This window comes from Oryctolagus cuniculus, chromosome 19 (genome assembly GCF_051225735.1).
Source record: "Oryctolagus cuniculus isolate XC-2025 breed Fujian yellow rabbit chromosome 19, ASM5122573v1, whole genome shotgun sequence".
NCBI classification, from domain to species: Eukaryota; Metazoa; Chordata; class Mammalia; order Lagomorpha; family Leporidae; genus Oryctolagus; species Oryctolagus cuniculus.
The window spans coordinates 43,891,535-43,918,447 of record NC_142885.1 but is presented as its reverse complement, the minus strand read 5'-3'; the positions used below and the strand labels follow the sequence as shown (position 1 = coordinate 43,918,447).

The window sequence follows — 26,913 nt, the reverse complement described above, 5'->3', positions numbered from 1 at the left end:
CCTTTGATTTCTACTTCCCTAATGGCTAATGATGTTGAACATCTGTTCATGGCTGAATTTGCTGCCTGTGACACGGTGAAAAGTCTAACCAGTTTCAAAGTGGCCAACTAGGTTTTTAAGCAGGCACAAGCATTTTTTTTTTTTAAAGAATTATTTATTTGAAAGGCAGAGTTACAGAGAGGCAGAGAGAGAGAGAGAGGTCTTCCATTCGCTGGTTCACTCCCCAGATGACCTCAATAGCCGGAGCTGTGCCAATCTGAAGCCAGGAGCCAAGAGCTTCTTCAGGGTCTCCCACATGGGTGCAGGGGCCCAAGGGCTTGGGCCATCTTCTACTGCTTTCCCAGGCCACAGCAGAGAGCTGGATCGGAAGTGGAGCAGCCAGGACTCGAACCGGCGTCCATATGGGATGCAGGCACTGTAGGCGGCGTCTTCACCCGCTACGCCACAGCGTCGGCCCCCACTTCACATGTTTCACAGAGGTGATTCCAACTGCGTTCTGCAGAACTAACTAAAGGGGCCTTTGTAATGTGTGTGTGTGGTGGAGGATGGTTACTAAGCAGGACGGAGATGATGGGGCCAGAGACTAGGGGTCAGTACTGGAAATGGAGGGAAAGGAACACCTTCTGGAATATTCGGTGCACTGGAGGTCGAGTTACCAGGGCTTGCAGCAGGAGGCCAAGACGCAGGAACTCCCAGGACAGGTTTGGGGGAAGGGCTGTCAAAGCTCCGTTTGAATTCCTGCTGCCGAGCCGGGATAAGGCAATCGTGACCCAGGACAGAGGCCGGCGGAGGAGGGATTTGAGAGGCACTGGGAGGGGTTGGGGGATTTGCAGGAAGCCGCGACTGGTGGAATACCAAGTGGGGGTGGGCTCGTGGAAGTCTGAGACTTTTACGACCGGCTACGTGGACACTCTGGCGCCCAGAGAAGCGAAGTGGATCCAGCCCCGGCCCAAGGGACAATCGGCGAGAGCCCGGCCCCAGCTCGCTGTAACCTGAGCCGGGGCTGCGGCGGGAGGGCGGCCAGGGGCCGACCTGAGGTGGCGCGGGGAGGGCCGCAGAGGGCGCTTTGGCCGGCGGCCCTGAGCAGGCGTGACGGAGCAGAACTGCTGAGGTCACCGCTGGACGCCAGCGACCCCCTCAGCCGGAAGAACTCGGGGGTCTGAGGGGCAGACGTCGCGCCCCAGCGAAGAAGGAGGGAGGCGGGGCTCGGGCGTGCACTCGGGAATCTTCGGCCGACGCTCGGCACTTCCCTCGGCCGCCCGCCAGGACCTCGATCCCGGGCCGGTCCGGAAATAGCCGAGCGGATCCGGAAACAGCCGAGCGGACCCGGAAGCGGCGAGCTCCGTCACCAGGGAGTGCGGGAATCCGCCGTTTGCGCCGAGGCGATGGCAGCAGCTGCGCCGGCGACTGCGGGCGCGGACGGGCGACAGAGGCGGCCGGGGGCTGGTACGTGAGGGCGCGTCCGTGCACGCGGGGGGCGGTGGAGCCGGAGGCGGGGCCCAGCTCGGCCGGCGGGTGGGGGGTGGAGAAGGGAGCCGGGAGAGGGGCGGGGCACGCTGGCGGGAGAGGGGGCGGGGCCTTGGGGCTACCGGCGAAGGGGGCGTGGTCTGACCGCCCCGAAGGGGGCCAGCGGTGGGACCCGGTAGGGGAAGGGGCGGGGTCGCTGCCGCGGAGGGGAGGGGGGGTCGCGTCCGAGCCTCCGGGGGATTGGCGGGAACCGAGACTCTGGGAAGAGGCGGGCTGTAGGCAGCGCGAGGTCCGGCCAGGTGCCCTGCTGGGGGGCGTGGCCAGGTGCCCTGCTGGGGGCGTGGCCAGGTGGGGGCGGGGCCAGGTGAAGGTGGGGCTGCAAGAGTCGGTTGCGGTGCTGTTTTGCCGGGTGTCCTGGAGTGTTGGGGATCCGGGCAGTGATGGGACGAGAGTCTGATCCCTGTCCTCCACAGCGCTGGACCCCCAAACCCAGACGGGACCGCAGGCTGAGGTCGAGGCCGGTGAGCTGGGCCGGCTTCGGGCTGAGCTGGCCGGCGCCCTGGCCGAAATGGAGACCATGAAGGCCGTGGCGGAGGTGAGTGAGAGCACGAAGGCCGAGGCCGTGGCTGCGGTGCAGCGGCAGTGCCAGGAGGAGGTGGCTTCGCTGCAGGCCATCCTGAAAGGTGAGAGGCGCATGCCCGGGGCGGGCCGTGCTAGACGAGGGGCCAGGGCTGGGGGGCGAGGGCGGCAAGGCTGCAGCGACGCAACGAGGCAAGCGCCCCCTCGTTGAATTTGCCTAGAGCGCAGCCCTCGGGTCACAGCTAAGTTTAGCTCTCCCGACCCCCTCGCTGTGTCATTTCTCGTCCCTCACTGATGGCTGATCAACCCTGAACCTGGGCAAGAAACTTCTCAGTTCCCCAAACCGCCCTGCTTTTGGGCCTGGGCCCTGCCTGCCCCCCCCCCCCTCAGGTCCCCTCCTCCCTCGCAGGATGTGACTCCGGGCAGGGGAAGCACAGCTTGGGGGCCCAGGACCTCCCTGCTGCTTTTCTGCTTAGCTCCTCCCCCTCCCCAGCCGAGGCCCGAGTCTGAAACAGATGTCAGTGACGGGGGCACCTCTCTGCTCCCACTGCCCCGCCCCGCCGCGGCCCTGGGGCCCGTGGCACCTCCCTCCTGGACCACTGGCCTCCAGAAAACATTCGTCTCCGACTCCCACCCCACAATGCCAGTTCTTTCTCTTTTCCGTTTCAGTGTCCTTATTTGAAAGGCAGAGCAAGAGAGGGAGAGGGGGAGAGAGAGCGAGAGAGCGAGTGAGCCCACAATCTCTTGGTTAGCAGCCAGGGCTGGGCCACACGGAAGCCAGGAGCCCGGCACTGCATCCATCCAGTTCCCCGCGTGGCCCGAGCACCTCTGTCAGCAGGAAGCTGGGTTGGAAGAAGAGCGGAGCAGCTGGGACCTGAGCCAGTGCTCCGGTGTGGGACGCGGCTACAAGGGGCAACAGCTTCACCCGCTGAGCCCCGCCTCCCACCCTGGCCAGCTCCCTCTCTGGACCACCCCCCCCTCCAGCCGTCTCCACCTCCGGGGCTGTGTTTCCCACATTTCAGGCACCCCTGAGCAGCACGGTTGCATCCTTATGCGACTTGTGTCGGTTATGGAATTTTTTTTTAAAGATTTAATATATTTGAAAGACAGTTACAGAGAGAGGTAGAAACAGAGAGAGAGGTCTTCCATCTGCTGGTTCACTCCCTAGATGGCCGCAATGGCTGGAGCCAGGAGCTTCTTCTGGTTTCCCATGCGGGTACAGGGGCCCAAGCACTTGGACCATCTTCCACTGCTTTCCCAGGCCACAGCAGAGAGCTGGATCGAAAGAGGAGCAGCCGGGACTCGAACTGGCGCCCATATGGGATGCTGGCGCTGCAGGTGGTGGCTTTACCCGCTACGCACAGCGCCGGCCCCAGCAGCTAGTTTGTTGTCGAGCGTTGTTTGCCAGGCTCTGAGCTGTTTTGCGTGTATTGTTCACAACCAACTACGAGGCAGGAACTCTTAGCCGTGTCCACGTACAGAGGAAGCTGAGGCCCAGTCCGGGGTCACACAGCAGAAGATGTGAAGGCAGGCAGTCTGGCGGCTGAACCTTTACGGCTACCATTAAGATGAACCGTGTACACATGAGAGAGGGAGGCAGACAGGAGCCAGCGTCACAGTCCAGGTCTCCCACGTGGGTGGCAGGGACCCAAGCAATTGGCCATCACTTGTTGTTTCCCAGGGGTCGTGTTAGCAGGGAGCTGGAATCAGGAGCAGAGTCATGTATCAAACCTGGGTGCTCTGATCCTGGGGACAGACATCTGTGAGCCAGACGCCCACCCCTAGTGGAACGTATTAATAACAATAGATAGGCCCGGCGCTGTGGGGTAGCGGGTAAAGCCACCGCTTGCCGTGCGGGCATCCCATATGGGCGCCGGTTCGAGTCCTGCCTGCTCCTCTTCTGATCCAGCTCTCTGCTATGGCCTGGGAAAGCAGTGGAAGATGGCCCAAGTGCTTGGGCCCCTGCACCCACGTGGGGGACCTGGAAGAAGCTCCTGGCTCCTGGCTTCAGACCAGAGCAGCTCCAGCCATTGTGGCCATCTGGGGAGTGAACCAGAGGGTGGAAGACCTCTCTCTCTCTCCCTCTCCCTCACCCTCTCCCTCTCTCTCTCTGCCTCTCCTCTCTGTGTAACTCTTTAAATAAATAAATCTTTTTTTTTTTTTTTTGACAGGCAGAGTTAGAGAGAGAGAGAGAGAGAGAGAGGAAGGTCTTCCTTCCGTTGGTTCACCCCCAAAATGGCCGCTACGGCCAGCGCTGCACCAATCTGAAGCCAGGAGCCAGGTGCTTCCTCCTGGTCTCCCATGAGGGTGCAGGGCCCAAGCACTTGGGCCATCCTCCACTGCATTCCCTGGCCACAGCAGAGAGCTGGCCTGGAAGAGGGGCAACCGGGACAGAACTGACACCCCAACTGGGACTAGAACCCCGGGTGCCAGCGCTGCAAGTGGAGGATTAGCCTAGTGAGCCGCGGCGCCGGCCTGTTTATTTTTTTATTTAAAAGGCAAAGAGTGACAGAAAGAGAGGGAGAGAGACCACGTGTCCATCCACTGGTTCACTCCCCAGGTGCCCGTGACTGCCAGGGCTGGGCCAGGCCAAAGGCAGGAGCCCGGAGCTCCATCCAGGGCTCCCACACGGGCAGCAGGAAGCCAGGTGCTTAGGTCCTCCGCCGCCGCCTCCCAGGGTGCGCTGGCAGGAAGCTGGACCCGGAGTTCAGCGCGCTGGGACTCAGCCCCACTGCAGCCTGGCACACAGGCCTCCCAACCAGCGCTCACCTCACCCGGCTGCTGCGCCCACCCTGTGCCTGCGGCTTCTGTCACCAAGTGCGCGCGTCCCCTGGACCCGCACCTGCCCCAGCTCGGTGGCCCAGGGCACCGTCTCTGCGGATCCAGATCTGTTTCAGCCGGAACGCCAGGGATCCCCGCCACTCCGCCAGGCCCTGGAGAGGGTTAACCCAGCCCCCAGCTGCCGGCCACACCCAGCACCCCCCCCTCCGCCCCCTCCTCGGCCGGCGTCCCTCAGCGATTGCTGCCTCCTCTGCCCCGGCAGACTCCATCAGCAGCTACGAGGCCCAGATCGCGTCCCTGAAGCAGGAGTGGCGGCAGCAGCAGCAGGACTCAGAGGAGAAGGAGCGGGAGCTGGGCCGCCTGAGGCAGCTGCTGTCGCGGACGCACCCGCTGGACTCCCTGGAGCAGCAGATGGAGAAGGTTGGCCTCGGCAGAGACGGCGCGCGGGGGGCTGGCGGCCGGCTGCCCGGTCCGTGGGCCCAGGGTCAGGCAGGGTCCTGGGGGTGGGGGGGCCTTGCAGGTTCACATCCAGAGTGAGGTCGCCCACGTGCAGGGACAGGAGCTCACGGCAGGAAACCTCTCATGCACTCAGCGCTGTGCGGGGCGCCTGCAGACCCGCGCAGGAAGCCCCCTAGACTCATTTAGCAGATGAGCACAGTGAGGCCCGGAGCAGCCCGGTTCTCCGCGTTCTGTTTGTCCGCCTGTGTTCCGGTCGCCACCACTGATGGTTCACAGGAAGCACGTTCCCACGCCCCCACGCCCCCACGCCCCCCAGGAGGCAGGGTCGCCGCTAAGAGCCCACTGCCCGCAGCAGGTCGCCGAGGCTCGGGGAGACAGAGGGAACTGCGGGGTGAGAGAGGCAGAGCCCAAAGCAGGAGCCCAGAGCAGGAGGGCGTCCAGCCCCCAGCGGCCCAGCGGAGGCTGCTTCCTGCGCACAGAGGGCCCGGGAGGCCGTGCTCAGTGAAAGCCCCCGCACCCCCACCCCGCCAGCACCCCAGGGATCCACAGGCCGGCCCCTGTGTGCCTCCGTGGAGTCCACGCGCCAGGTCTTCGGCCGGGCGGCGTTTTGCTGGGGCCAGGCCGGCCCGCTGTGCCTGCTGGGACTGCTCCTGGCGGGTGGGTGGGGTTGGCTGAGCTCCCTGGAGAAGGTTTTAGATGACTCCGGTGACAGCCTCGGCGTTGAGTGGGAAGAAGGCGGCGCCAGGCAGCGGTGACTGGCAGGTGTCAGCCATGAACAACTGGGCGGCTGGCAGGGCCGCCCGTGCTGACCACGCGCTTGTGGCGGGAGGAGCCGGGGCCGGGCGCTGACGCGGTTTTGGCCATGCTAGGTTGGAGGAGCCTGTGTGACGTCCAAGTGCAGACGTCCAGAGGCTGCTGGCCGTGCAAGGTCAGCAGGACCCCAAGCTCAGAGACAGATGGGAAGGGCACGGGCGGACAGAGCTGCCAGGCTGACGTTTGGCTGATGTGACGGAAATGCAGAAATCAGCAATGGCTTCAATAAGACAGAAGTTGCTTTTCCAGAAAGTCCAGAGGCAGGCACAGTCCGGGAGGACAGGTGTAGCAGCTCAGTAAGTCAGGAGGAACCCAGGCTCCTGTGTTGCTGTTTTGCCATAGGTAGCAGATTGCCTCATGGTCCAAGATGACTGCTTGAGTGCCAGCCATCATGTCCACATTCCAGCCAGCAAGAAGGAGGAAGAGTAAAGAAAGGCACACCCTCTTCCATCTGGTTACACCTAGCTAGCTGGAACTTAGTCATGCCATGGTGTTTAGCTGCAGGGAGGCTGAGAAGTGTAGGTGGCGTTCTAGAATGTAGGCCACGTGCCCAGCTAAAACTCTGAGGTTCTATGACAAAAGAAAATCCGGATGTTGGAGAAGAAAGTTCTGGTGAGTAAGTGGGCGACAGGGAGACAGCTGTGACCTTGGCCGGTTTCCCTGATGCACTGGGGCCCATGCCGTCGGCCCTCGGGGCGTCTGTGTCTTAGCTCTGAGATGGGTGGACAGCACCTCCTGGGAAGGGAGGGGCGGGGGAGGGGACGTCACCGCCCACGCACCCCCCGCAGGCCCACGAGGACTCGGAGAAGCTGCGGGAGATCGTGCTGCCCATGGAGCAGGAGATCCAGGAGCTGAAGGCCAAGCTGCTGCGGGCGGAGCAGCTGATCCAGGAGATCCAGGTGCGCGCGGCCGGCCGGGGGGCGTGGAGGATCGGGCGCCCCGCCCCCGGCCCGGCCCCGCCCCGCCCCCCAGCGCTCCCCTGCCTCCCTCCCCCAGAGACGGCCCCGGCAGCCGCCGGCCCTGCCCGGCTCCGCGGAGCCGCCGCCCCTGTCTCGGAACCCGTCCCCGCCGCTGGAGCCCCTGGACGAGGTGAGCGGAGACGGCGGCCCCGCGGCCGAGGCCTTCGCCCGCAACTGCGACGACAGCGCCTCCATCTCCTCCTTCGCCCTGGGCGGCGCCGGCGCGGACAGCTCCCCGCCACGCGGCCGCCAGGCCCTGAGCCCGGAGCAGGAGGAGACGGCCTCGCTGGTGTCCACCGGCACCCTGGTCCCCGAGGGCATCTACCTGCCGCCGCCCGGCTACCAGCTCGTTGCCGACGGCCAGTGGGAGCAGCTGCAGGCCGAGGTGAGCGCGCAGGGGGGCGGCCCAGAGGGCCCAGAGGGGCGCCGCTCCACTTCTGATACAGCTCCCTGCTGTGGCCCGGGAGTGCAGTGGAGGATGGCCCAAGTGCTTGGGCCCTGCACCCCATGGGAGACCAGGAGGAAGCATCGTGGGCGCAGCGTAGTTTACGCTTCGTTTTATTTTCCTGGCTGTGTTTATCCATTTTCATTTTACTTGAAGCAGACAGAGGTCGTGCACTCACTGGGTCACCCCCCACACACACCCAGGTGCCCACCACAGCCAGGGCTGAAGCCAGGAGCCCAGGACCTGAGCCTGCACCTGCTGCTTCCCGGGGTGGGCGTTGCCGGGAAGCCGGGGTCCGAGCCGGAGCTTAGGCTCGAACCCGGGCCCGCGGGTTCTGCGTTGTATACTGGAAGGAGCAGGAAGCCCCCGCTGGCTTCTGGGCTTTTGGAAGCTCACGCGGGCCTCGGTGTCGGGGCAGCAGTGGCTGCTGGGGACTGGGGTTCCAGGGAGAGCAGCAGAGACGGAGCCCACTGGGGAGAGGACCTGGCGGGGCGGGTGAGGCGTGGCCAGGAGGGGAGGCCCCGCCCCACCCGCTCTCCGATGTGGACGCTGGGTCCGGGTCCGCGGCAGGGCCGGCAGCTGCAGCAGGAGCTGGAGGGCGTCCGGCGGGAGCGGGACGAGCTGCAGGAGGGCCTGAGACGCAGCAACGAGGACTGTGCCAAGCAGGTGGGTCCCGGCCTCCGCTGGCGCCGCCGGCCAGGGCCTCCGGCCGCCCCGCCCTCACCCTCGTCCGCCGTCCACCCCCAGATGCAGGTGCTCCTGGCCCAGGTCCAGAACTCGGAGCAGCTGCTGCGGACCCTGCAGGGGACTGTGAGCCAGGCCCAGGAGCGTGTGCAGCTGCAGATGGTGAGCGCTGGGGGCGGGGCCTGGGGAGGGCGTGCCCAAAGGTGAGGCACCTGCCGCCCCTGGTGGGGAAGGGGTTTGGGGCAGCCCTGGCCGTGACCAGAGCAGGGGCGCTGAGCGAACCCTGCGGAGCCCAGGGCCCCAGTCTGCGGAGATGTGTGGGGTGCTTCCCGAGCCGGGAAGGGGGGGCCTCTGGCCCCCTGCCGCCAGCCTGAAATCTGGACCATTTGTGTGTGGTCTCCCAGCCTTTAAATTAGCAACTACTTCGGGGTTTTAAACATGGGGCTGGTGACCGCTGAGTCAGCAGGGCCGGCGCTAGGACTTCACGCGGACTGGAGGGAGACAGCGTGTCCCTCGCCGGCTTACACCCCACCTGCTCCCAGGCAGAGCTGGCCACCTCCCACCGCTGCCTGAGCCATGAGGTGAAGCGGCTGAATGAGGAGAACCGGGGGCTCCGGGCCGAGCAGCCCCCGCCGCCCGCCACCCAGGGCCTCCTGGGGCAGGACGAGGGCGCGGAGGAGCCGCTGCCCAGCTCCGTACAGGTGAGCGGGGTGCGGGCCCCGCCGGCACAGCAGGGCTCCGGCTGAGCCCTCGGGCCCTGGGGACAGACTCCTGCAACACCGTGGGCCCCCTGCCCCGTCCAGCGTTGGTGTGGAGAGGAAATGAGTTCCGGGAACTCGGCACCAGGCATGCCATCGTCGTCTCGCGAGACGCGTGTTCACGTGTTCCCGGGGCCCTATGCAGCGCCTGCCTGGCCATAGTTGGCTTTTGGTGTAGGTGTCCCCACACGGGCCATGGGGTGCTTCGCGGGGGGCCGGTCTGAGCTTCGTGGAGGGGACCCTGGGAGCCCCCGCTGTGTGAGCCTCCCTCTGGCCCCCCGCCCAGCGGGTGACCCGGGTCCCCTCCAGGACCTGCAGCAGCTGGTGCGACACACGCGGCAGGAGGCCCGGGCCCAGCAGCGCGCGCGGGAGCACGAGGCCGAGCGCCTGCGCATCGAGATTGTGACCCTGCGCGAGGCGCTGGAGGAGGAGACGGCGGCCAGGGCCAGCCTGGAGGGGCAGCTGCGGGGGCAGCGGGAGGAGACAGGTGAGGGAAGGGGCGGAGCCGCCCACCCTGCTCCCAGGGGCCCTGGGCCGGGAGGGGGTGGCCGGAGGGGGAGGGGAAGTGGTGTGAGAACTCGCCTTGACCTCTCTCTCTCTCTCTCTCTCTCTCTCTCTCTCTCTCTCTGCTTCCCACAGAGGTGTTGGAGGGTAAGTAGGCATGGGGGGGCAGGGTGGGGGAGGGGGCGGCTCAGTGAGAGGCCGAGGCCCTGATCAGCCCCCTGCCTTCCCAGCCTCCCTCTGCAGCCTGAGGACAGAGATGGAGCGGGTGCAGCAGGAGCAGGGCAAGGTGAGGCCAAGCTGGGCCGTGCCGCCCCTCCCGCCCCTTCTGTCTGCCTCAGGCCCGGGCCAGACCAGGCGGGAGGAGACCGAGGCAGGGGTGGTTGGTGGGGAGGGGGTTGCTTGGGCCTTGCATGCTCTCTCGCCCCGGGCTGAGCCTGGCCCCCCTTTTCCTGCAGGCCCCGCTCACCGACCTCCTCTCAGAGCAGAGGGCCAAGGTGCTGCGGCTGCAGGCCGAGCTGGAGACCAGCGAGCAGGTGCAGCGGGACTTCGTGCGCTTGTCCCAGGCCCTGCAGGTGTGGCGCACCCCTCCCTACCAGGCTGGCGCGACTTGGGGGGGACCCCTGGGGCCTTGCAGGTTGGGGAGGGGATCTCTTCCTCCCTGAGGTCGGTTGCCCTGGGCTAGAGCTCCGGAAACTGAAACGTGGAAGCTCCGCCTTTTCCCTCCCTGACCCCAGTTCACCTGGAGTGGGGGTGGGGGCCGCCCCTGGGCCCTGCCCTTGAGGGCTGGCAGCTGGGGCAGGGGCCGTGCTCCACCCCCCCAGGACCCGCTTCCCTCGCCCAACCCCGCAGGTGCGCCTGGAGCGGATCCGCCAGGCAGAGACCCTGCAGCAAGTGCGCAGCATCATGGACGAGGCGCCCCTGAGGGACGTCAAGGACATCAAGGACACTTGAGGGCCTGGGCGCGAACGCCCCTTCCTCCGGCCCCCAAGGACTGCTTGTGTCCACTGCGGAACCGGCCGCCCGCCCCCTCCGAGCTGGGGGTTGGTTGCAGTGCCCTCCCGTGCTGCCCCCCCAGGGCGGCCCGGCCTCCTCCTCCTCAGGGATGACACGGGGGAGGGCCCCAGACCCCTCCCGGAACCAAAGTGCAGCTCCCACCCGCGGTCTCCCGCCCAGCCCCACACCGAGCCCGGCTGGCAGTGGCTGTTACCGCCTGGCTCCTTCCAGGCCACCGCGGAGCCTCCCTCAGCGCCCCCTGGGGACAGACAGCTGCTTTCCAGAGCGCATGACACTACGACCCTCGTCCCAAGACGCACAGGGAGGCACGGCCAGACTCTTGTGTTGTTTATTTTCAATAAATAAGCAGCTGAGCTCAGTCGGTCGCCTTGTCCCTGCAAGCCCCATGGGGTGGGGAAGGGGGATTTACAAGGTGCTGGGCGGGGTGGGGGTGAGGGACGTCATGTTTACAAACAGAAACTTGGGGCGGGGCGGGGGGGGGGGTGTGTGCCACAGCCTGGGCCGAAGATGCGTCTATGGGGGCGGGAGGGGCGGGAGGACTGGTTACTTCCTCCTTTCATCTTCTGGATCTGGAAGGAGAAGAGGGTGGGCTGAGGCTGGAGGCAGAGGGACAGTGGGTCCTGGGTGTCTGTTCCCTGGGTCCCCTACTCACCTGTGTCCCCCTGTCCCCAACACCCCCTCCCCTGGCCCAGCCCAGCAGCAGACAGCGCGACGCAGCGCAGGCACGCCGGTGCCCGGGCCGAGAGCCTGGCAGCAGAGCTGCCGCCCAGGGCAAGGGCAGCAGCGCAGGCCGCCCGGCAAGCGCGGAGGTGGAGGCGGCAGCGGCAGTGGCTCCGGACGGAGCTGCGAGCGCGGGTGGGCTAGGGGCGCAGGCGGCGGGCACAGCAGCTGGGGCACGCATGAGGAGGGAGGGCGATACCTGTGACACGGGTTCAAAGACATGGAGGAGGGGGTGCTTATCCTATGGCCAGAGAGGACAGAGAGACAGCGTTAGGGGCCAGGGCTGCAGCCCCACAGGCACTGTGGGGGTGGGGAGAGGCCAGGGTGCCCCTCCCTGGGGGACGCTGGTCCCACCAAGACAAAGAAGAACTCGCCCAGCTACAGAGGAAGAGGGCTGGCGCTGCGCGTGTCCGCAGCGCAGAGGGAGGGGCCGGGGCTCCAGGAGAGGGGAGGTGCAAGGTAGGGGGGTTGTCCCTTACCCTCCAGGTAGTTCCGAGCAATGAACTTGAGTATTTCATCCAGCCCGATGACTGGAAGTGAGATCTTGAGGACCATGAGCCACTGGGTGAGGTCCAGGGCCTTGAGCTTGAAGATCATCTGGGGTGGGGGTGGGGTAGCAGCCATGAGGGAGGGGTGGTCCCCACCTGGGCTCCCTGGGGGCTGTGAGGACTGGGCGGGGTGGGGGGCAGGCTCACCGGCAGGGGGTCGACGTAGAGGATGAGGAAGTGGAGGGACATGGACAGGCAGATGGAGCCCAGCAGCCAGATGTTCACCCAGGGCGGCATCCGCATCAAGGACTGGTTCTCGGACAGGCTGCAGCGAGGGCCGGCCGGAGCGAGGTGGGACAGCAGGGGAGACAGGCAGGTGAGGCAGGAAGGGGAAGGCGGGTGGGTGGGGCGCGCGGGAGTTGGGGTGGGGAGCCCACCTGTTGAGAGCATTGCACATCTCGATGGTCACCAGCACAGACAAGGCCATGGTCATGGGCTCTGGGGCCTCAAAGATCTCACAGTCCAGACCCTCAAAGTGAGGGTGGTCCTCGGTGCACTGCATGAAGTGGGTCTGCAGGGCGACAGATGGGAGGCTGAGACCCCGTGGAAGGTGCCACCCCCCTCAGAGCAGCCCCCACCCCACGCCGCACCCTCCCCTACCAGCTGGTGGTAGGTGACACCCGGCCCATCCTCCGCATACATGAACCACCAGGCAGCGGCTCCCACGGTGGCTGCACCCACATAGCCTGCAGCAGAGAGAAGATGGCAGTAGTCAGGGTCAGGGCCAGGGATGGGCGCTGTGGCGCAGCGGGTTAAGCTGCTGCCTGCGATCCTGGCATCCCATATGGGCGCCGGGTCAAGCCCCAGCTGCTCCACTTCCCATCCAGCTCCCTGCTGATGCACCTGGGAAAGCAGGGGAAGATGGCCCAAGTGCTTGGGCCCCTGCACCCACGTGGGAGACTCCAAACGCTGGGAAGGACTGGGGCCTCCCTCCCTGCTTACCCCCGATGGCCATGTAGCGGAAGAAGAGCCAGCCACTGATCAGGGGCTCCTTGGGACTCCGGGGGGGCCGGTCCATGATGTCCAGGTCTGGTGGGTTGAAGCCCAGGGCTGTGGCCGGGAGCCCGTCCGTCACCAGGTTCACCCACAGCAGCTGCACAGGGATCAGGGCCTCGGGCAGCCCCAAGGCGGCCGTCAGGAAGATGCTGCCAGGAGGAGGCGGTCACGCGTGTGACCTGGGGTCAGCCCCGCCCCCCAGTGCATGCACGCGCACGCACACACACATGCACACGCACGCACGCCGCCCAGTGCCACCCGGCTGCTCACCAGACCACCTCGCCCACGTTGGAGGAGATGAGGTAGCGGATGAACTGCTTCATGTTGTTGTAGATGGCGCGGCCCTCCTCCACGGCGGCCACGATGGTGGAGAAGTTGTCGTCCGCCAGCACCATCTCAGACGCTGTCTTGGCCACGGCGGTGCCAGATCCCATGGCTATGCCGATCTCGGCCTTCTTCAGGGCAGGGGCATCGTTGACGCCATCCCCTGTCTGAGGCAAGAAGGAATGAGTGGGCTCAGGGCCCCCTGCCACGCACCCGTGCTGAGAGCCTCCCTCCCGCCCACGGCCCCTACCCATCTCCCCCATGGATCCTCCCGAGGTGGGACCCTCACCATGGCCGTGATCTCATCGTAGGACTGCAGGTATTCCACGATCTTGGACTTGTGGGAGGGTTCCACGCGCGCGAAGCAGCAAGCGCGGCGGCAGGCTTCCCGCTGCTCGGCCAGGGGCAGGTCGTCGAACTCGCGGCCGGTGTAGGCGCGGTCTGCCACCTCCTCGTTCTCCCCAAAGATGCCGATGCGGCGGCAGATGGCGATGGCCGTGCCCTTGTTGTCGCCGGTGATCATGATGACGCGGATCCCGGCGTCCCGGCACAGCTGGATGGAGCCCATGACCTCCTTGCGGGGCGGGTCCAGCATGCCCACGACGCCCACGAACGTCAGGTCCGTCTGGGGAGACAGTGCAGAGGGCAGCGGGTCAGGGAGGGCCTTGGAAAGCGGACGGGATGAGGGGCGAGGCTCCAGGGGCCTGGGAAGCTCCGAGGCGGGAAACCTTGCCTGACAGTGCAGAGAGCACGCGGCGGAAGTGAGGGTGGCGCCTCCTGCTTTGGGCAGTGCCGGCACTTAGACCCCTCTCGCTCCCCGGAGAAGGGAGGGAGGGTCCCACGTTCCGCTGCGCACCTGCCCACGAGTCACGCTGCAAGCAGCCCTGGAGCCACCCTCTGACCCAAGGTTCTGTGCAACTCCGGCGGCCAGCGCTCCCGAGGCCGCGCTGCGGGACACGGCCGGTGGGCAGTGCCCCTCTGCTCACCTCGTACTCCATGAACCGGGAGGAGTCGTCCAGCACCATTTCCTCTCGCTTGGGCGGCGTGTCGCGGGTGGCCAGGGCCAGGCAGCGCAGCGTGTCCCGGCCAGTGCCCCACTCCTTGATCACGGAGAGGATCTTCTCCTTCACCGGCCCAGTCATGGGCACCCGGGTGGTGCCGACTCGCACGTAGTTACAGCGGTCGATGACCCCCTCGGGGGCGCCCTGGGAGACCAGAAGGGCGGCGCTCAGAGACCGAGGCACAGCGGCACGGGGCGGGCACAGGACACAGGACCCGAATTCGGAAGAACAGAGGCCCGGGTGCGTTCCAGTGTCTGACCTTGACAAACATCTTGTTGCCCACAGCAGCGCGGGAAGATTTGGCTGGAGAACAGTACACAGACATGGACTTCCTGTCTCGGGAGAACTCCAGGGTGAACTCTTTCTTCATGAGCTGGCGGATCACCTAGGGGAGAGAGACCGGGAGGGGCCGGCGTTGAGGCGCAGCGGGCTGAGCCGCCGCTGGGGACCAGCACAGGCCCTGTCAGGGTGCTGGTTCCAGGCCTGGCTACTCAGCTTATGATCCGGCTTCCTGCTGATGTGCCTGGGAAGGCAGCAGAAGACGGCCCAAGCACTAGGGTCTCCGCCACCCACGTGGGAGACCAGGCTGGAGTTCCTGGCTCTTGGTTTCAGCCTGTCCCAGTCCTGGCTACCAGAGCCGTTTGGGGAGTATACTGGCAGATGGGAGTCTCTCTCTCTTTCTCTCTCTCATAAATAATAAAAAAAAAGAAAGAAAGAAAGAAAAGAAGAAGATGAAAAGAGGAGACAGGGAGGGAAGAGACCAGCCCCCTTAAAAGAGCTAAAAGGATCTGGAAGTTGGAGCAGAGCCCGGCCAGAGGCTGAGGGTAAAGCGAAGTCTGGCGCCTGCTGCGTGACAGTAGAGGGTTCCAAGGCTCGTGTTGCCACAGCGTCCGGTTTAAAGGCCTGCTGCAGCAGGCTGGCCTCACGCAGCCTTGTGTGACAGAGGCTTCGGTGATGACAGAAACGTCACCTCACCTGCACTGGGCAGTAGGATGTCCCTGAGCGATGCCACTGAGCACTGGACACGTGGCTCGTGTAACTGGAGGACTTTTCCTTTTATGTAATTTTAATTAACTTAAAGGGGCTGGCACTGTGGCTCAGTGGGTTAAGCCGCTGCCTGTGACACCGGCTTCCCAAACTGGAGCTCTGGTTCGAGTCCCAGATGCTGTGCTTCCAATCCAGTTTCCCTGCCTATGCACCTGGGAAAGCAGAGGAAGATGGCTGAAGTGCTTGGGCCCCTGCCACCCACGTGGGAGGCCCTGCTGAAGCTCCTGGCTCCTGACTTCGGCCTGGCCCAGCCCTGGCTCTCGTAGCCATCTAAGGAATGAACCAATAGTTGGAAGATCTCTCTCTCCGTGACTCTTTCAAATAAATAAATAAAGCTTTGACCAAATTTATCACAGATATTTTCCCACAGTATGGCAGCAGAAGCCTGAACACTTTGGCCATTTTCCGCTGCTTTCCCAGATGCATCAGCAAGGAACTGGATTGGAAGTAGAGCTGCCAGGAATCAAACTGGTGCCCATATAGGATGCCAGAGTCACAGGCGATGGCTTTACAGTGCCCAGTCCTCATTTGGACATTTTAAAAATTAAGCTGCTAGAGGCCAATGCCATGGTGTGGGGGGTTAAGCCTCTTGCCTGCAGCACCAGCATCCCATACAGGCACCAGTTCGAGTCCTGGCTGCTCCACTTCCAGTCCAGCTCCCTGCTAATGCACCTGGGAAAGCAGTGGAGGATGGCCCAAGTCCTTGGGCCCCTGCACCCATGTGGGAGACCTGGAAGAAGCTCCTGGCTTCATATCAGCCCAGCTCTGGCAGTTGTAACCATTTGGGGAGTGAACCAGCAGATGGAAGACCTCTCTCTGTGTCTCCTCTTCCTCTCTCTGTAACTCCACCTCTCAAATAAATAAATAAATAAATATATCTTTTAAAAAAAACACACACACAAATAAATAAAACTAAGCTTCTGACAGACACTGAGGCAGTTTTCACTTTTTAGGGTCCTATTATAAAAAGCAGTGAGCATCTTGCATGGATGGGAGCTGCCCACAGCATTGACATCCCAGAGCAAATACAACGAGAACTCCCAGCGAGTCTGGCCCAGCTGGCCTGGTTCATCAGGACAGGGAAGTCGTCCCCTGTGCACCGGGCAGCCGCATCTCCCACACCCTAAAGCAGGGCCTGAGACCCCATGAGAACCAGCGTGCTTCCGGAGACAGGGCGTTGTGCGTTGAGATCACAGCTGCCCGAGCCAGGTCCCTTGGGTCCCTGCACCCAGCTCTCCCTTTTCGACCTGGGACGCCGCAGGAAGTGACATTCGATTCATCAGGGGCATTGCAGCACAGGCCGCAGAGGGCCAGGTATGAGTCCAGGGGCCGTGGTTCCCCCTGATACCAGCAGCGGGAAAGGTCGGCTGCCCGGCTCAGCTCCCCGGGGTGTGGGCCTGAGGAGGCCCCTGCGGCAGGGCGCCCAGGCTCACCGAGTTGCAGGCGTTGGCTCTCTCTACTTTCGAGAGGTTCCGCACTTCCGTGTTGAACACGTTCATCTTCTCCACCAGGGTGGTGAGCGCCGTCTCCGTGGCCTCACCCACCTTCTCATAGACGCCTTTGGTCTGAGATGGGCATGAGAGGAAGAGCCAGGTCGGCACCGGGACACCTGGGCCCTGACTCCCCAACCCTGCACACCCGCCTTTCCCCTAGAAGGGAGCAAACCACACTTTCCTCTCAGCACTTTGTGCATTGGCCTTGGTTCCCCAAGGGCCCCTTCCCAGACCCCTTCCTGGCCTGCTGGCGAGCCCCACACTCTGGCCAACTAGCAGGGCTAGGGGAGCTGTTTTGCTGCTGGTGGTGCTGGTGGGGGGTGGGGCGGGGCGGTTACCTCATTGAAGTCCAAGGAGGAATCATTGCACAGGGCACAAATGGTGGCCAGCTCCACCAGCCCATCAAACTGCCCTGACCGGATGGGTTTATCATTCTTCAGGCTGGCGGTGGGCAGGCAGGGAGGAGGAGAGCAAAGAGACAGTGGAGAACGGGGAGTGAGCTGCAGAGAGAGAGCACAGGCAGAGCAGAGCGAGCAGGGCGCGGGGCGGTGGGGCTGGGGTGGGGGAAATGGCAGTGAACTTGGAGAAAGGAAGACAAAGCCAGCAGGAGCCCCGGGTGCAGGGACTTACACCTCCCCCTCTGGAGCGTAGGTGGAGCCGGTGATGGAGAACTCATTCAGCGAACAGAAGTCTCCGTCCACCTTGTCGATGATGAACATCTGCGGGGGAGAAGGGCGCACACGGATGTCCCCTGTGCCCATGCCCCAGGCTCCTGGCGCCCACCCCCGGAGCACATTTGCGGAGCGCGCCACCGTGTCCCGACCGCTTCTGGCCTCTCCTGATTCCTCCCTGGACCTGATTCCTCCCACCCCGCCTTCCCAGCCCTTCTCCATGTTCTGTGCTGAAACGAAAGTGACTGCCAGTCACACCGGGGCTTCCTTAGATCAGGCATTAAAGTAACAGGGCCGGCGCTGTGGCATAACAGGCTGAGCTACTGGCTGCAATGCTGGTGTCCCATATGGGTGCCGGTTCGAGTCCCGGCTGCTCCACTTCCGATCCAGCTCTCTGCCATGGCCTGGGAAAGCAGCAGAGGATGGCCCAAGGGCTTGGGCCCCAAGTGTGAGACCTGGATGAAGCCCCTGGCTTCGCCCTAGCCATTGGAGCCATTTTAGGAGTGAACCAACAGATGGAATCTCTCTCTCTCTCCGTCTCTCTCTCTCCCCCACCTCTCTCTATAACTCTGCCTTTCAAATAAATAAGATAAATTTTTAAAATAAATAAACGAGATGGTGTTAATAGAGCATGGTGGGGACTGCGGCTAAGAGCCCACCTGTCGGCACCTGGCCCCTTTACAGGTGCAGCTGCTCTTCCAGGTTTGCAGGAAGAGCTAGAAATTCCAGTCATTTTCCCATGAAATCTCTTGACTTTCAAACACGGGCAATGAATTCATCTTTATGAAATGGGCCTGGAGCCTGCGGTCTGGCTTTGAAGCCTTGTGCATGAGACGGGTGTGGAACTCGCAAGCCCAGGGGGTGGGTGGCAGCCAGCGGAAGCCAGGGAAAGCAGCCAAGAGACGGAGCTTCCCATTCCACCAGGGAAGGGCGGCCTGACAGGTATTGCGCGGGGGGGGGGAGGGGAGCCACATGGGCCTGAGAGACGGCCTTCCTCCCCCCCAGCTGCCCACACAGCCCTCACTCCTCAGAACAGCAACTTCCGCTTCACGGGCTTTGTCCACAGAACTCTGTTTAGGGCAGGGGTCCCACAGATGACCCCTCAAGGAGTCCATGAATTTAGAGGGCCCCAAAACAAAGCAAAAAAGTCTTTTACTTTTTCTCTAACTGGTCTCAGCATTTCTTTCCAGTTAGGAACTGACGATGGGTCCGATGGTATTAGCGAGGCCTGTGATTCTGCCGCCAATACAACCTCACTTTCCTGTCTCATTCCTGCCGGGGCGGATCTTTCAAAACGGCGTAACTGACACTCATCACCGCTTCAGCACCTTGATAACTCAGACTCACTGCTGGAACTTGCTATTTAACCCATGAATGAAGCAGTGTGGACTGGCACTGTGGCACAGTGGGTGAAGCCACGGCCTATGATGCCGGCATCCCATAGCACAGCACCGGCTCCACTTCTAATCCAGCTCCCTGCTAGTGCACTTGGGAAAGCTGCGAAAGATGGCCCAAGTGCTTGGGCCCCTGCCATCCACATGGGAGACCTGGCTGGAATTCCTGGCTCCTGACTTCAGTCTGGCCCAGCTCCAGGCATTCAGCCATGTGGGGAAGTGAATCAGTAGATGGAAGACCTCCCTCTGTGTCTCTCCTTCTCTCTCTCTGCCTTTCAGACAAATAAAATAAATCTTAAAAAAATAAATAAAAGATAAAGCAGCAGATATATAACTAAATCATGAATTTGTTTTGAGAATATTTTGAGTACTACTTGGGACCTTCAAAAAGTTCACAGAAATGGGTATTATGAAAAAAAAATATGAAAAAAAAACCCTACACATAGGTTTTTTGCATCAAAATAAAGTTATGGGGGCTGGCGCTGTGGCATAACAGGTGAAGTCGATGCCTGCAATGCCAGCATCCTGTATGGGCGCTGGTTTGAGTCCCAGCTGCTCCACTTCCAATCCAGCTCTCTGCTATGGCCTGGGAAAGCAGTAGAAGATGGCCCAAGTGCTTGGGCCCCTGCACCCACATGGGAGACCTGGAGGAAGTTCCTGGCTCCTGGCTTTGGACCGGCGCAGCTCTGGCCGTTGCAGCCAATCGGGGAGTGAACCAGCAAATGAAAGACCTCTCTCTCTCTCTCTCTCTCTCTGCCTTTCCTTCTCTCTGCATAACTCTGACTTTCAAATAAATAATCTTTAAAAAGCATAGAGTTATCTTTTAATTCTGCTTTCCACAAACTGTTTGAAGCCGCCTTGGATTCAGTCACTGGTTTCCTCTGTGATCCTACGAATCTTAAAAACAGCCCTGTGTGTGTTTGCTTTTTAGACATTTGGGATGACCTACTGTGTGAGGCCCAGGGGAGTGCGGGGGGCCTGGTCGGGAGATGCTGCCCCGGCTGGGCATGGCTGGGCCCCCCACCATGAGGCAGCCCCTCTGCAGGGCCGACCGACAGCTCAGCTCTGTGTGTTCCCCACTGCATCTGTGAGCCAACCACTGAACCCCCGAGAGCCTCAGTTTCCTTCTCTGAAAAATGGGGTGACTGAGACCTTGCCCTACACAGGCTGTTGTGGCAGACTGAGACACCCCATGGCGGTGGCCCAGTGAGCTGGCTGCCTGGGCCGGGGGTCTGATTCCCGCCTCAGCTGGCACTCTCTCTGCCCTTGGAGCATGGCGCACGCAGGGGTAACTCCTCTCCGGAGGGCTCAGTCCCTGCCCCCAGCAGTCTGGAGTGGGCGTGTCCTCCCAGGCCCCACCCTCAGTGGTGGTGATGGGTGTGTCTGGCCCCTGACCTTGCACACAGACATCTGGTTGGTGGTGAGGGTGCCAGTCTTGTCAGAGCAGATGACAGAGGTGCAGCCCAGGGTCTCCACAGAGGGCAGGCTCCTCACGATGGCGTTCTTCTTCGCCATCCGGCGGGTGCCCAGGGCCAGGCAGGTAGTGATGACAGCGGGAAGACCTGCGGGGAGGGCGGTGAGGAAGCGACCCCCAGGGAGGGGCCAGGAGACCTGCTGTGGCCCCCAAGGCTATCAGCTCCTGACCCCTGGCACCTGGCACCGAGACATCTGGGAAGACAGCCTTTGCTGATGAGACTTACAAACAGGAGGAGAAAGAGGCTGCCGTTACCTTCTGGGATCGCAGCCACAGCCAAGGCCACGGCGATCTTGAAGTAGTAGATGGCACCGCGGATCCAGGAGCCCCCGTGGACGGGGTCGTTGAAGTGGCCGATGTTGATAAGCCACACGGCCACGCAGATGAGGGAGATGACCTTGGACAGCTGCTCCCCGAACTCATCCAGCTTCTGCTGCAGCGGCGTCTTGTCCTGCTCCGTGGCGGCCATCTGGTCACGGATCTTCCCGATCTCGGTGCTCACGCCGGTGGTGGCCACGATGCCCAGGGCCTTGCCGGCCGCGATGTTGGTACCCTGGGAAGGTGAAGGAGAGGCAAGGCGTTGGGCTAGGGGTGCCCCGCCCCCCTTCTCTCTCTTCCCACGCCTCCTCCATCTTCCTCCCAGAGCTGGGCTCCTGGCTGGAGCACGCGACAGCTGGCCCCGGGCTGCTCACCGAGAAAAGCATGTTCTTCTTGTCCTGGTTGACAGCCCGCGGGTCAGGGACTGGCTCCGTGTGCTTGATGACGGACACGGACTCGCCTGCGGAGAAGGGGCCGGGTCTTTCAGGTGACATCACCTCCTTCTCCCTGACTCCCACCCCACCCCACGCCCTCCCTGCTCAGCAGGGACAGGGCCTGGCCAGGACCCAGCGACGGCCCTGCAGGCAGGCTGGGCCCTGGGAGGGGCTGCACTGGAGCAGGAAGCCCTTGTCTCGCCAGCTGCACAACGTTGCGCGCTTAACCTCCATTTGCCCCTCTGAAAAATGGGGACACTTGAGCACTGTGTTTTGGTGACAATCAAAGCAGCCGATGTATGCAGAGGTGCACTGTCCAGTGTGGGTCACACCCCTGGGAGGGACAGGTCCCCGCCCCCTCACGGCTCCTGGGCCAGCCCGGCCTGGCCTGCTTGGACCACAGGGAATGTTCTCCAGCTCTGCTCGCCGCCTCCCAGGGGAGGAAGGGATGCAGCTGAGACTGGGGGGGACATCCACACCCTGCACTTTCCCCTGGAACCCCATGGTCCCTCGCTCGAGGACCTCTGAGGACACCAAAGGAGGCGGCACAGCTGTCCAGGTGTGGCTGTGACTACGTCCCCGTGGAAGAGGTGGGCCGACGGCCACATGGCAAAGGGGCCCTAACGTGCGGCCTCTCCCCAGGGCCCCGGATGATGGAGGAGGCCAGCAGAGGCTCCTCCTCCCTGCCTGTCCCCCCAGCCCGCACACCTGTCAGGATGGACTGGTCCACGCGGAGGGTGGTGGACTTGATAGACAGGATGCGGATGTCTGCAGGGACTTTGTCCCCAACTGTGGAGAGAGCAAAGTGAGGTCAGCTGGGAATGGTATCTTCTCCCTACCTAAGAAAAGCCCAGGCTTTGTCCAAGCCCCTCACCTCACCCATCCTTTGGGATTCAAGGCTGGGGCCCGGTCCTGGGCTTAGGTCAGGCCTTCGGCAGGTGCTCCTACAGCCCCCAGAAAGCACCCCTGGGGCCCCCAATTCTCCTGCCCCCCATTGTAGAATGCTTCCCACGATAGGAGGGGCCCAGCATCCTGCCTGGCACACAGTAGGTGCTCAGTTAGTGTCCCCTGAACAACCGAAGGGGCAACTGGGGACAGATCGGATGTACAGAGAGAAAGGAGAACAGAGAGGCGGGGGGGGGGGGGCAGAGTGAGGTAAAAAAGCACCCAAAGAAGTGGGAGCAGGGGTGTCAGAGCGAATTGCCAGGGTGAGAAGGCAGGGGAAGGCGGGAAGACGTGAGGGAAAACTCCAGAAGGTCAAGGTTAACGGAGAGAAACAGTGCAGCAGGAAGCAGGAGAGAGGGAAGGCGACGAGGGAGGAGGCCAGCGGAGAGGGAGCAGGTGTGGGGTGAGTCTCGGAGGGGACCGCGTATCGGGAGCCCCTCAGCCTGGGCAGCTGACGGAAATCAGGGGCTGGGGGTGGGCCAGAGAGGAAACAAGGTGGGCTTGGAAAAGCAGAAACTGCAGCAACGTGCTGCAGCTGGGACACGCAGAGGCCTGGCCGGGAGACACATGGGGGCCGGCTGGGTCAGCCCGGAGACCACCTTGGGGAGTACTAAAGGCTGGGCGCCCCCACCAGCCTTAGGGGCCTGTAAAAGAGGCTGCACCCCTCCCGGAGGCTCTGCTCGATTCCACCCTGGCCCCCACAGACGACACTGGGGCAGGGCTTGGTGGATTTCCCTCCGCAGCCAGGCCGGAGGAAGCGGCGGCTGCGGTGGCGCTGGGCGGGACACCCTGTCACCCAAGCCCAGGCGATATTTATAGACATTCATGGTGCTGACTCCAAGCTGTCACGGTGGCAAGTCGGCCCTGTGATGGGATGCCGGGGTCTCCAGCCCGCCCTCACTCCCTCGCCCCAAGCTTCCCAGGGTAGCGGCGACTCGGGTGTCTAGGGAGGGCAGAGGCCTAGGAAGACGCGGTCCCAGTGCCAGGGGCCTGGAGACGTGGGGAGGCCTGCTCGGGGCAAATATAAAAACCGCTGAAGGGGGCAGAATCCCAGTCATCTTAGTCACTCGGCCCCCACCCCTCCCCGGGCAGGAATTAAGTGTCCCTCACTGGGGCGGGGCCCTCCTTGGGCTCGCCTCCTCCCTGGTCCCGTGCTTGCGGGCTGGGGCCTGAGTTTCCCATACATGGCCGGGGGCTCGAGCCTTTGGCCCCCCTCCTCCCTTCTACCCTCGCTCCTTCCCCTCGGAGAGGCCTCAAGGGCACAGAGAGGTCAAGACAGAAAGCTGACCAAGCTTGGGGGTGGAAGGAAGGAGAGGGAAGGCCAGGCCTCGGGAGGGGGTGGAGATGGGGCCGTTGGCAGGGCCTGGGTTCCACCTGTTGCATGCAAGTGCTGGGGGAGTGGAGGGGGAGCCGGGGGTCTGCCTGTAGCCTCAGGGACAGGACTGGCTGTTCCTGTGGCAACTCGGCCCGGAGCACTGCTACCTGGCGTGACCTCCCAAGGAGTCTGGGAAGGAGCGCCCAGACCCCACCCGAGGCTGTCGCCCGCGTCACTCACCCGCCACCTCCACGATGTCCCCGGGGACGATGTCCCGAGCCTTGATCCTTTGCACTGACTTGCGGTCAGCCCGGTACACCTTCCCCATCTCGGGCTCATATTCCTTTAGCGCCTCTATGGCGTTCTCAGCGTTCCGCTCCTGATGGCACAGGGCAAGAGGAGCCGGCCATGAGAAGGCAGGGGCTGGGGCTGAGGGGGAGTGGGGAGTGATGGAGGAGCGGAGCCGGGGCGGGGGGGGGGGGGGGGGGGCTGGGGCCTGAGAGGTGGGGACCTCGCAGAGGGGGCAGGGCTAGGCAGTGTTGGCTCTCAGAGCCAGGGAGTGCTCAAGACCCCACAGGAGGACAGGGGTGTGCGTGTGCGGTGAGGGTGTGGGTATGGGTGTGCGGTGGCTGTAAACAGGTAGAGACGGTTTTTTGGGGGAGAAGAAAGAAGAACCAAAGAAAATTTAAAAAGCAGAAACCAGAAAAGGCAGAGGGTGGAGAAGAAAGAGGTGGAAGGAAATCAGAGGAGCACGTGAGGAATTCCCCCCTTGGCACCCGCACTCATACGCTGCGACTCATTCAGTTTGGCCACTAGTCTGAGGGCCGGGATTATTAGCTCCATTTCACAGGTGGGGAGACTGAGGCTCAGAGTTAGGCTGGAATCTCCTCCAACAGCCAGCAAGCAACAGTGGTTCCCAGCATCCCAGCCTCTTCCCCACCCTGCAACCCCGTTTCCAAACTGGGTGAAGAGGATCAGGGGGAGAGGCAAACCTAGAGGGAGGTGATGGAGGAGGAGCCCTGAGGGAGGGTGCCGGGACCCGGAGGAGTGAGCAGGGGGTCCCAGCTGACCTGCCAAACTCCCACGATGGCATTGGCAATGAGGATCAGGAGGATGACAAAGGGCTCAACGAAGGCAGTGATGGTCTCTTCCCCTTCTTCAAACCAGGCCAGCACCTGGGGAGCAAGGGAGGGGCGGGTAACAGGCAGCGACGCCCCTCAAGTGGGGAAAGACAGGAAGGGGGAGGGTTTGCAAAGAGCACTTGGAGGGAAGCTGCAGGCAGGACGCGGGCAGGGGCCCGGAGCCCACATCTGCAGGGCACGCCTAGCGCTGCCACGGCCATGATTCAGCGCGAACAGGTGGGCACAGACGTGTACAGCATGGGGGATTAACTGTAGGTTTCCCTGACCAAGCTGCTGGCTGGTAAGCGAAGCTCAGGGGACACTCGGGCCAACCACCCCTAAAAGCCGCATCCATCCTACGGGGAGCCAAAACTCGATAGGAAAAAAACCCTGTGGTCCTCGCAGGCACCCGGCCCACCCACAGCCCTTCTCCCCCCGCCTCCAGCCGAGGCTGGGGAGCTCCAATTTCACAAGGGAGCAGGACGGAGGGGATAGTGTTACTGGGCCTCCTGCACACACCCCGCCCCAGCTGTTGCAATGCCAGGCAACAGCCACCGGCAAATGTCAAGGAGCAAATCTGAGAAGGGAGAGGGAGGCCCTGGCAGCTGGACTTAGGGGCAGACCGGGCCTCTGGGAAGGCGCCCGACCCAGGCAGAGGGGGGTTTTGTGCTCCAGGGTCTTGTCCTCCTCCTGCTGGACTCAAGTGTTAAAGAGACTCCGAAACGCAGGACGGATCGCGGGGATGGCAGGTGTGGTGCCGGTACCGAGCAGGGGCCGTGGATCCCGGAGGGGAGGCAGCCACCAGGGCAGGAGAGGTGGCCGAGCCACGAGGCTGTGCGGGGCCTACTGAGGCCAAGGCCAAGGGGTAGGGGGCCCGTTAGGCAGGGCGGGTGCGAAGGCTCCAGCCCTGATAAGGGCAGAGGGGTGGCTAAGCCTGGGGACCGGTGAGTTGTCGGCGCCTTAGGGGGCACCCGCAGTCACCCTCGCACCGCTCGGCTCTTTCCCGCTTCTCGGAACGAGTCTTTCCCTCGACCAATCAGCGTCAGGAGGCCGGGGAGGGCGGGGCAGGGGCGCCAGGAGGCCCGGGGATTGGTGGAGCGTCGTGGCCCGGGGCATGCTGGGAGTGGTAGTGGCTGCAGAGCCGCTGCCGGCGTTGGAGGCCGGGAGCCCTGCGCTTGGTGGGGGTAACCCGAGCTGTCAAAGCCCTTGAAGCTGCGAGGGTGGCTTAGCTTTAGTGTTTTGGCTGAGAACACCCTTAAAGCCTAAAATAAAACCTGCCTGCAGGGTGTGGGGGAGGCCAGAGGAGGACGAGAATCAGCGTCCCACAGCCTCCCAGCTCTGCTCTGTAGAACAAGGATGCTCGGGGCTCGGCGCTGGAGGATCCGGGGAGCCGCCCACGGCTGAGGGCCCAGCTGCGCGCACACGCTCCTCGCCCCCCCAGCCAGCCCCCAGCTGCCCCCACCCCACCCCAACACACTTACAAAGGAGATGCAGGCGGCCAGCAGAAGAATCCGCACCAGGAGGTCTTCAAACTGCTCTATCACCAGCTCCCACAGGGATTTCCCTGGGGAAAGAGGCCGCGGGGTCAAGTCCCCTGAGGGCAGGCTGGGGCCGGGCGGGGGTGGGGGTGGCCGGGGGCTGCAGTAGGGGGGTCTGCAGCCCCTAGGGTGACTGGCAGGCAGCTCACGGGGTAGGGAGTGGGGGGAAGGGCAGGGACCACCCCCCAGCTCCGGCTCCTTGAGGTGGAGGCAGTTGTTAAGGGTTGGGTGTCTTAGGAGAAGGTGCCAGAGACTTCTAGCCCTGGCTGGGCTCTAACCTTTGGGGTGGAATGTCTGCCCTTTGGGGAAGGGGTATTTGCCTGAGAGGCTGCAAAGAGCAGCCCCGGAACTAGAGAGCAGAGGGCAGGAGTGGGAGGGCCAGGGAGCAAGAGCTCAGGGATTCGGGTAACTCACCTTCCTCAGCAGGAAGCTCTACCCAGGGAAAAAGAACAAAAGGACATACTCAGTTGGGGTTCAGCCTCGCGCTCCCCACACCCGGGACTTTGTGGCTAAGGTAAGGGAATCAAGCCACCCAAAGGGCATCTGAGGTTCACCAGAATCATTCTGGATCTCAGAGACTTGCTTTCTCAGTGTCCCCGCCCCCACCCCTGGACCACAGTAGATACCCTGGAGGGAGAGGCTCCCGTGTGTGTGTGTGTGTGTGTGTGTGTGTGTGCGCGCGCGCATGCGCGCCCCCGTGCGCAGGGTGCATGAGAGTCCCCAGCCTCTCCTCGAGGGACACTTACCATTGTGGCCGTATTTCTCTAGATGTCGCTTCACTTGGTCCGGGGTGAGGCCTGTGGTCTCGCTCACCCCAAAATAGGCCAGACATTCCTCTGTGCTCTTGGAGTGCGCGGCCTCCATTGCGCTCCCTTCTTGGGGGCCCCAGGAGCAGTGGGTTCCTTCTGGGGGGGTCTCACGCGTCGGGGGCCTTCTTCAGTGTATCCTCCTGCCTGTCGGTCTGGGCTTCTTCCTTTTCCTCTCCTGCCCCCCCCAGGTTTGTCTTCCCTCCACGAAGCTCTGACCCCAGTCCCACTTGTAGCAGCCGGCC

General features: G+C 63.2%; 2 protein-coding genes and 1 long non-coding RNA gene across 9 annotated transcripts; 1 reads left to right on the top strand and 2 right to left on the bottom strand.

Annotated features, from left to right (window-relative positions):
• The first annotated feature begins 905 nt into the window (after positions 1–905).
• RABEP2 (rabaptin, RAB GTPase binding effector protein 2) lies at positions 906–10,821 on the top strand. Of its 6 annotated transcripts, XM_051847638.3 has the most exons (13): positions 906–1,446; positions 1,941–2,150; positions 5,090–5,247; positions 6,888–6,998; positions 7,096–7,443; positions 8,074–8,169; positions 8,251–8,349; positions 8,730–8,888; positions 9,255–9,432; positions 9,585–9,596; positions 9,680–9,735; positions 9,905–10,021; positions 10,299–10,821. In XM_051847638.3, the coding sequence occupies exons 1-13, from the start codon at positions 1,386–1,388 to the stop codon at positions 10,398–10,400; spliced, it is 1,707 nt and encodes a 568-aa protein (XP_051703598.3). In that variant the 5' UTR covers positions 906–1,385; the 3' UTR covers positions 10,401–10,821. The 6 variants fall into 6 exon arrangements, 3 of the variants coding, with proteins under 3 accessions (XP_051703598.3, XP_089177337.1, XP_089177338.1); XR_016225904.1 differs by lacking the exons at positions 9,905–10,021; positions 10,299–10,821 and having other exon boundaries at positions 1,252–1,446; positions 9,232–9,432; XM_089321211.1 differs by lacking the exons at positions 906–1,446; positions 1,941–2,150; positions 5,090–5,247 and adding an exon at positions 6,552–6,711 and having other exon boundaries at positions 8,734–8,888.
• Positions 3,117–5,023, bottom strand: LOC149120521 (uncharacterized). The gene is made up of 2 exons (XR_016225909.1): positions 4,889–5,023; positions 3,117–3,746 (listed from the first exon to the last, which is right to left on the bottom strand). It is a non-coding gene; the product is annotated as an uncharacterized LOC149120521 (long non-coding RNA).
• On the bottom strand, positions 10,776–26,913 carry ATP2A1 (ATPase sarcoplasmic/endoplasmic reticulum Ca2+ transporting 1). Of its 2 annotated transcripts, XM_070063745.2 has the most exons (23): positions 26,609–26,913; positions 26,277–26,294; positions 25,806–25,888; positions 24,274–24,378; positions 23,444–23,582; positions 21,652–21,732; positions 20,884–20,969; positions 20,447–20,744; positions 20,113–20,279; positions 17,283–17,371; positions 16,991–17,093; positions 16,593–16,724; positions 14,372–14,497; positions 14,038–14,256; positions 13,341–13,676; positions 12,998–13,218; positions 12,674–12,876; positions 12,332–12,417; positions 12,109–12,242; positions 11,879–11,996; positions 11,663–11,780; positions 11,383–11,424; positions 10,776–11,032 (listed from the first exon to the last, which is right to left on the bottom strand). In XM_070063745.2, the coding sequence occupies exons 1-22, from the start codon at positions 26,724–26,726 to the stop codon at positions 11,420–11,422; spliced, it is 2,985 nt and encodes a 994-aa protein (XP_069919846.1). In that variant the 5' UTR covers positions 26,727–26,913; the 3' UTR covers positions 10,776–11,032; positions 11,383–11,419.

What these genes read in the sequence shown, in the direction of transcription:
- ATP2A1 (XM_070063745.2), bottom strand. Translation starts at nt 26,726, where the DNA reads ATGGAGGCCGCGCACTCCAAGAGCACAGAGGAATGTCTGGCCTATTTT. An exon ending in ACGATGAGATCACGGCCATG is followed by an intron (nt 13,219 to 13,340) that starts GTGAGGGTCCCA and finishes TTCTTGCCTCAG; the next exon opens with ACAGGGGATGGCGTCAACGA. An exon ending in GTGTCACCTACCACCAGCTG is followed by an intron (nt 12,243 to 12,331) that starts GTAGGGGAGGGT and finishes GTCGCCCTGCAG; the next exon opens with ACCCACTTCATGCAGTGCAC.
- RABEP2 (XM_051847638.3), top strand. Translation starts at nt 1,386, where the DNA reads ATGGCAGCAGCTGCGCCGGCGACTGCGGGCGCGGACGGGCGACAGAGG. An exon ending in CGCTGCCCAGCTCCGTACAG is followed by an intron (nt 8,889 to 9,254) that starts GTGAGCGGGGTG and finishes GGTCCCCTCCAG; the next exon opens with GACCTGCAGCAGCTGGTGCG. An exon ending in TGCAGCAGGAGCAGGGCAAG is followed by an intron (nt 9,736 to 9,904) that starts GTGAGGCCAAGC and finishes CTTTTCCTGCAG; the next exon opens with GCCCCGCTCACCGACCTCCT.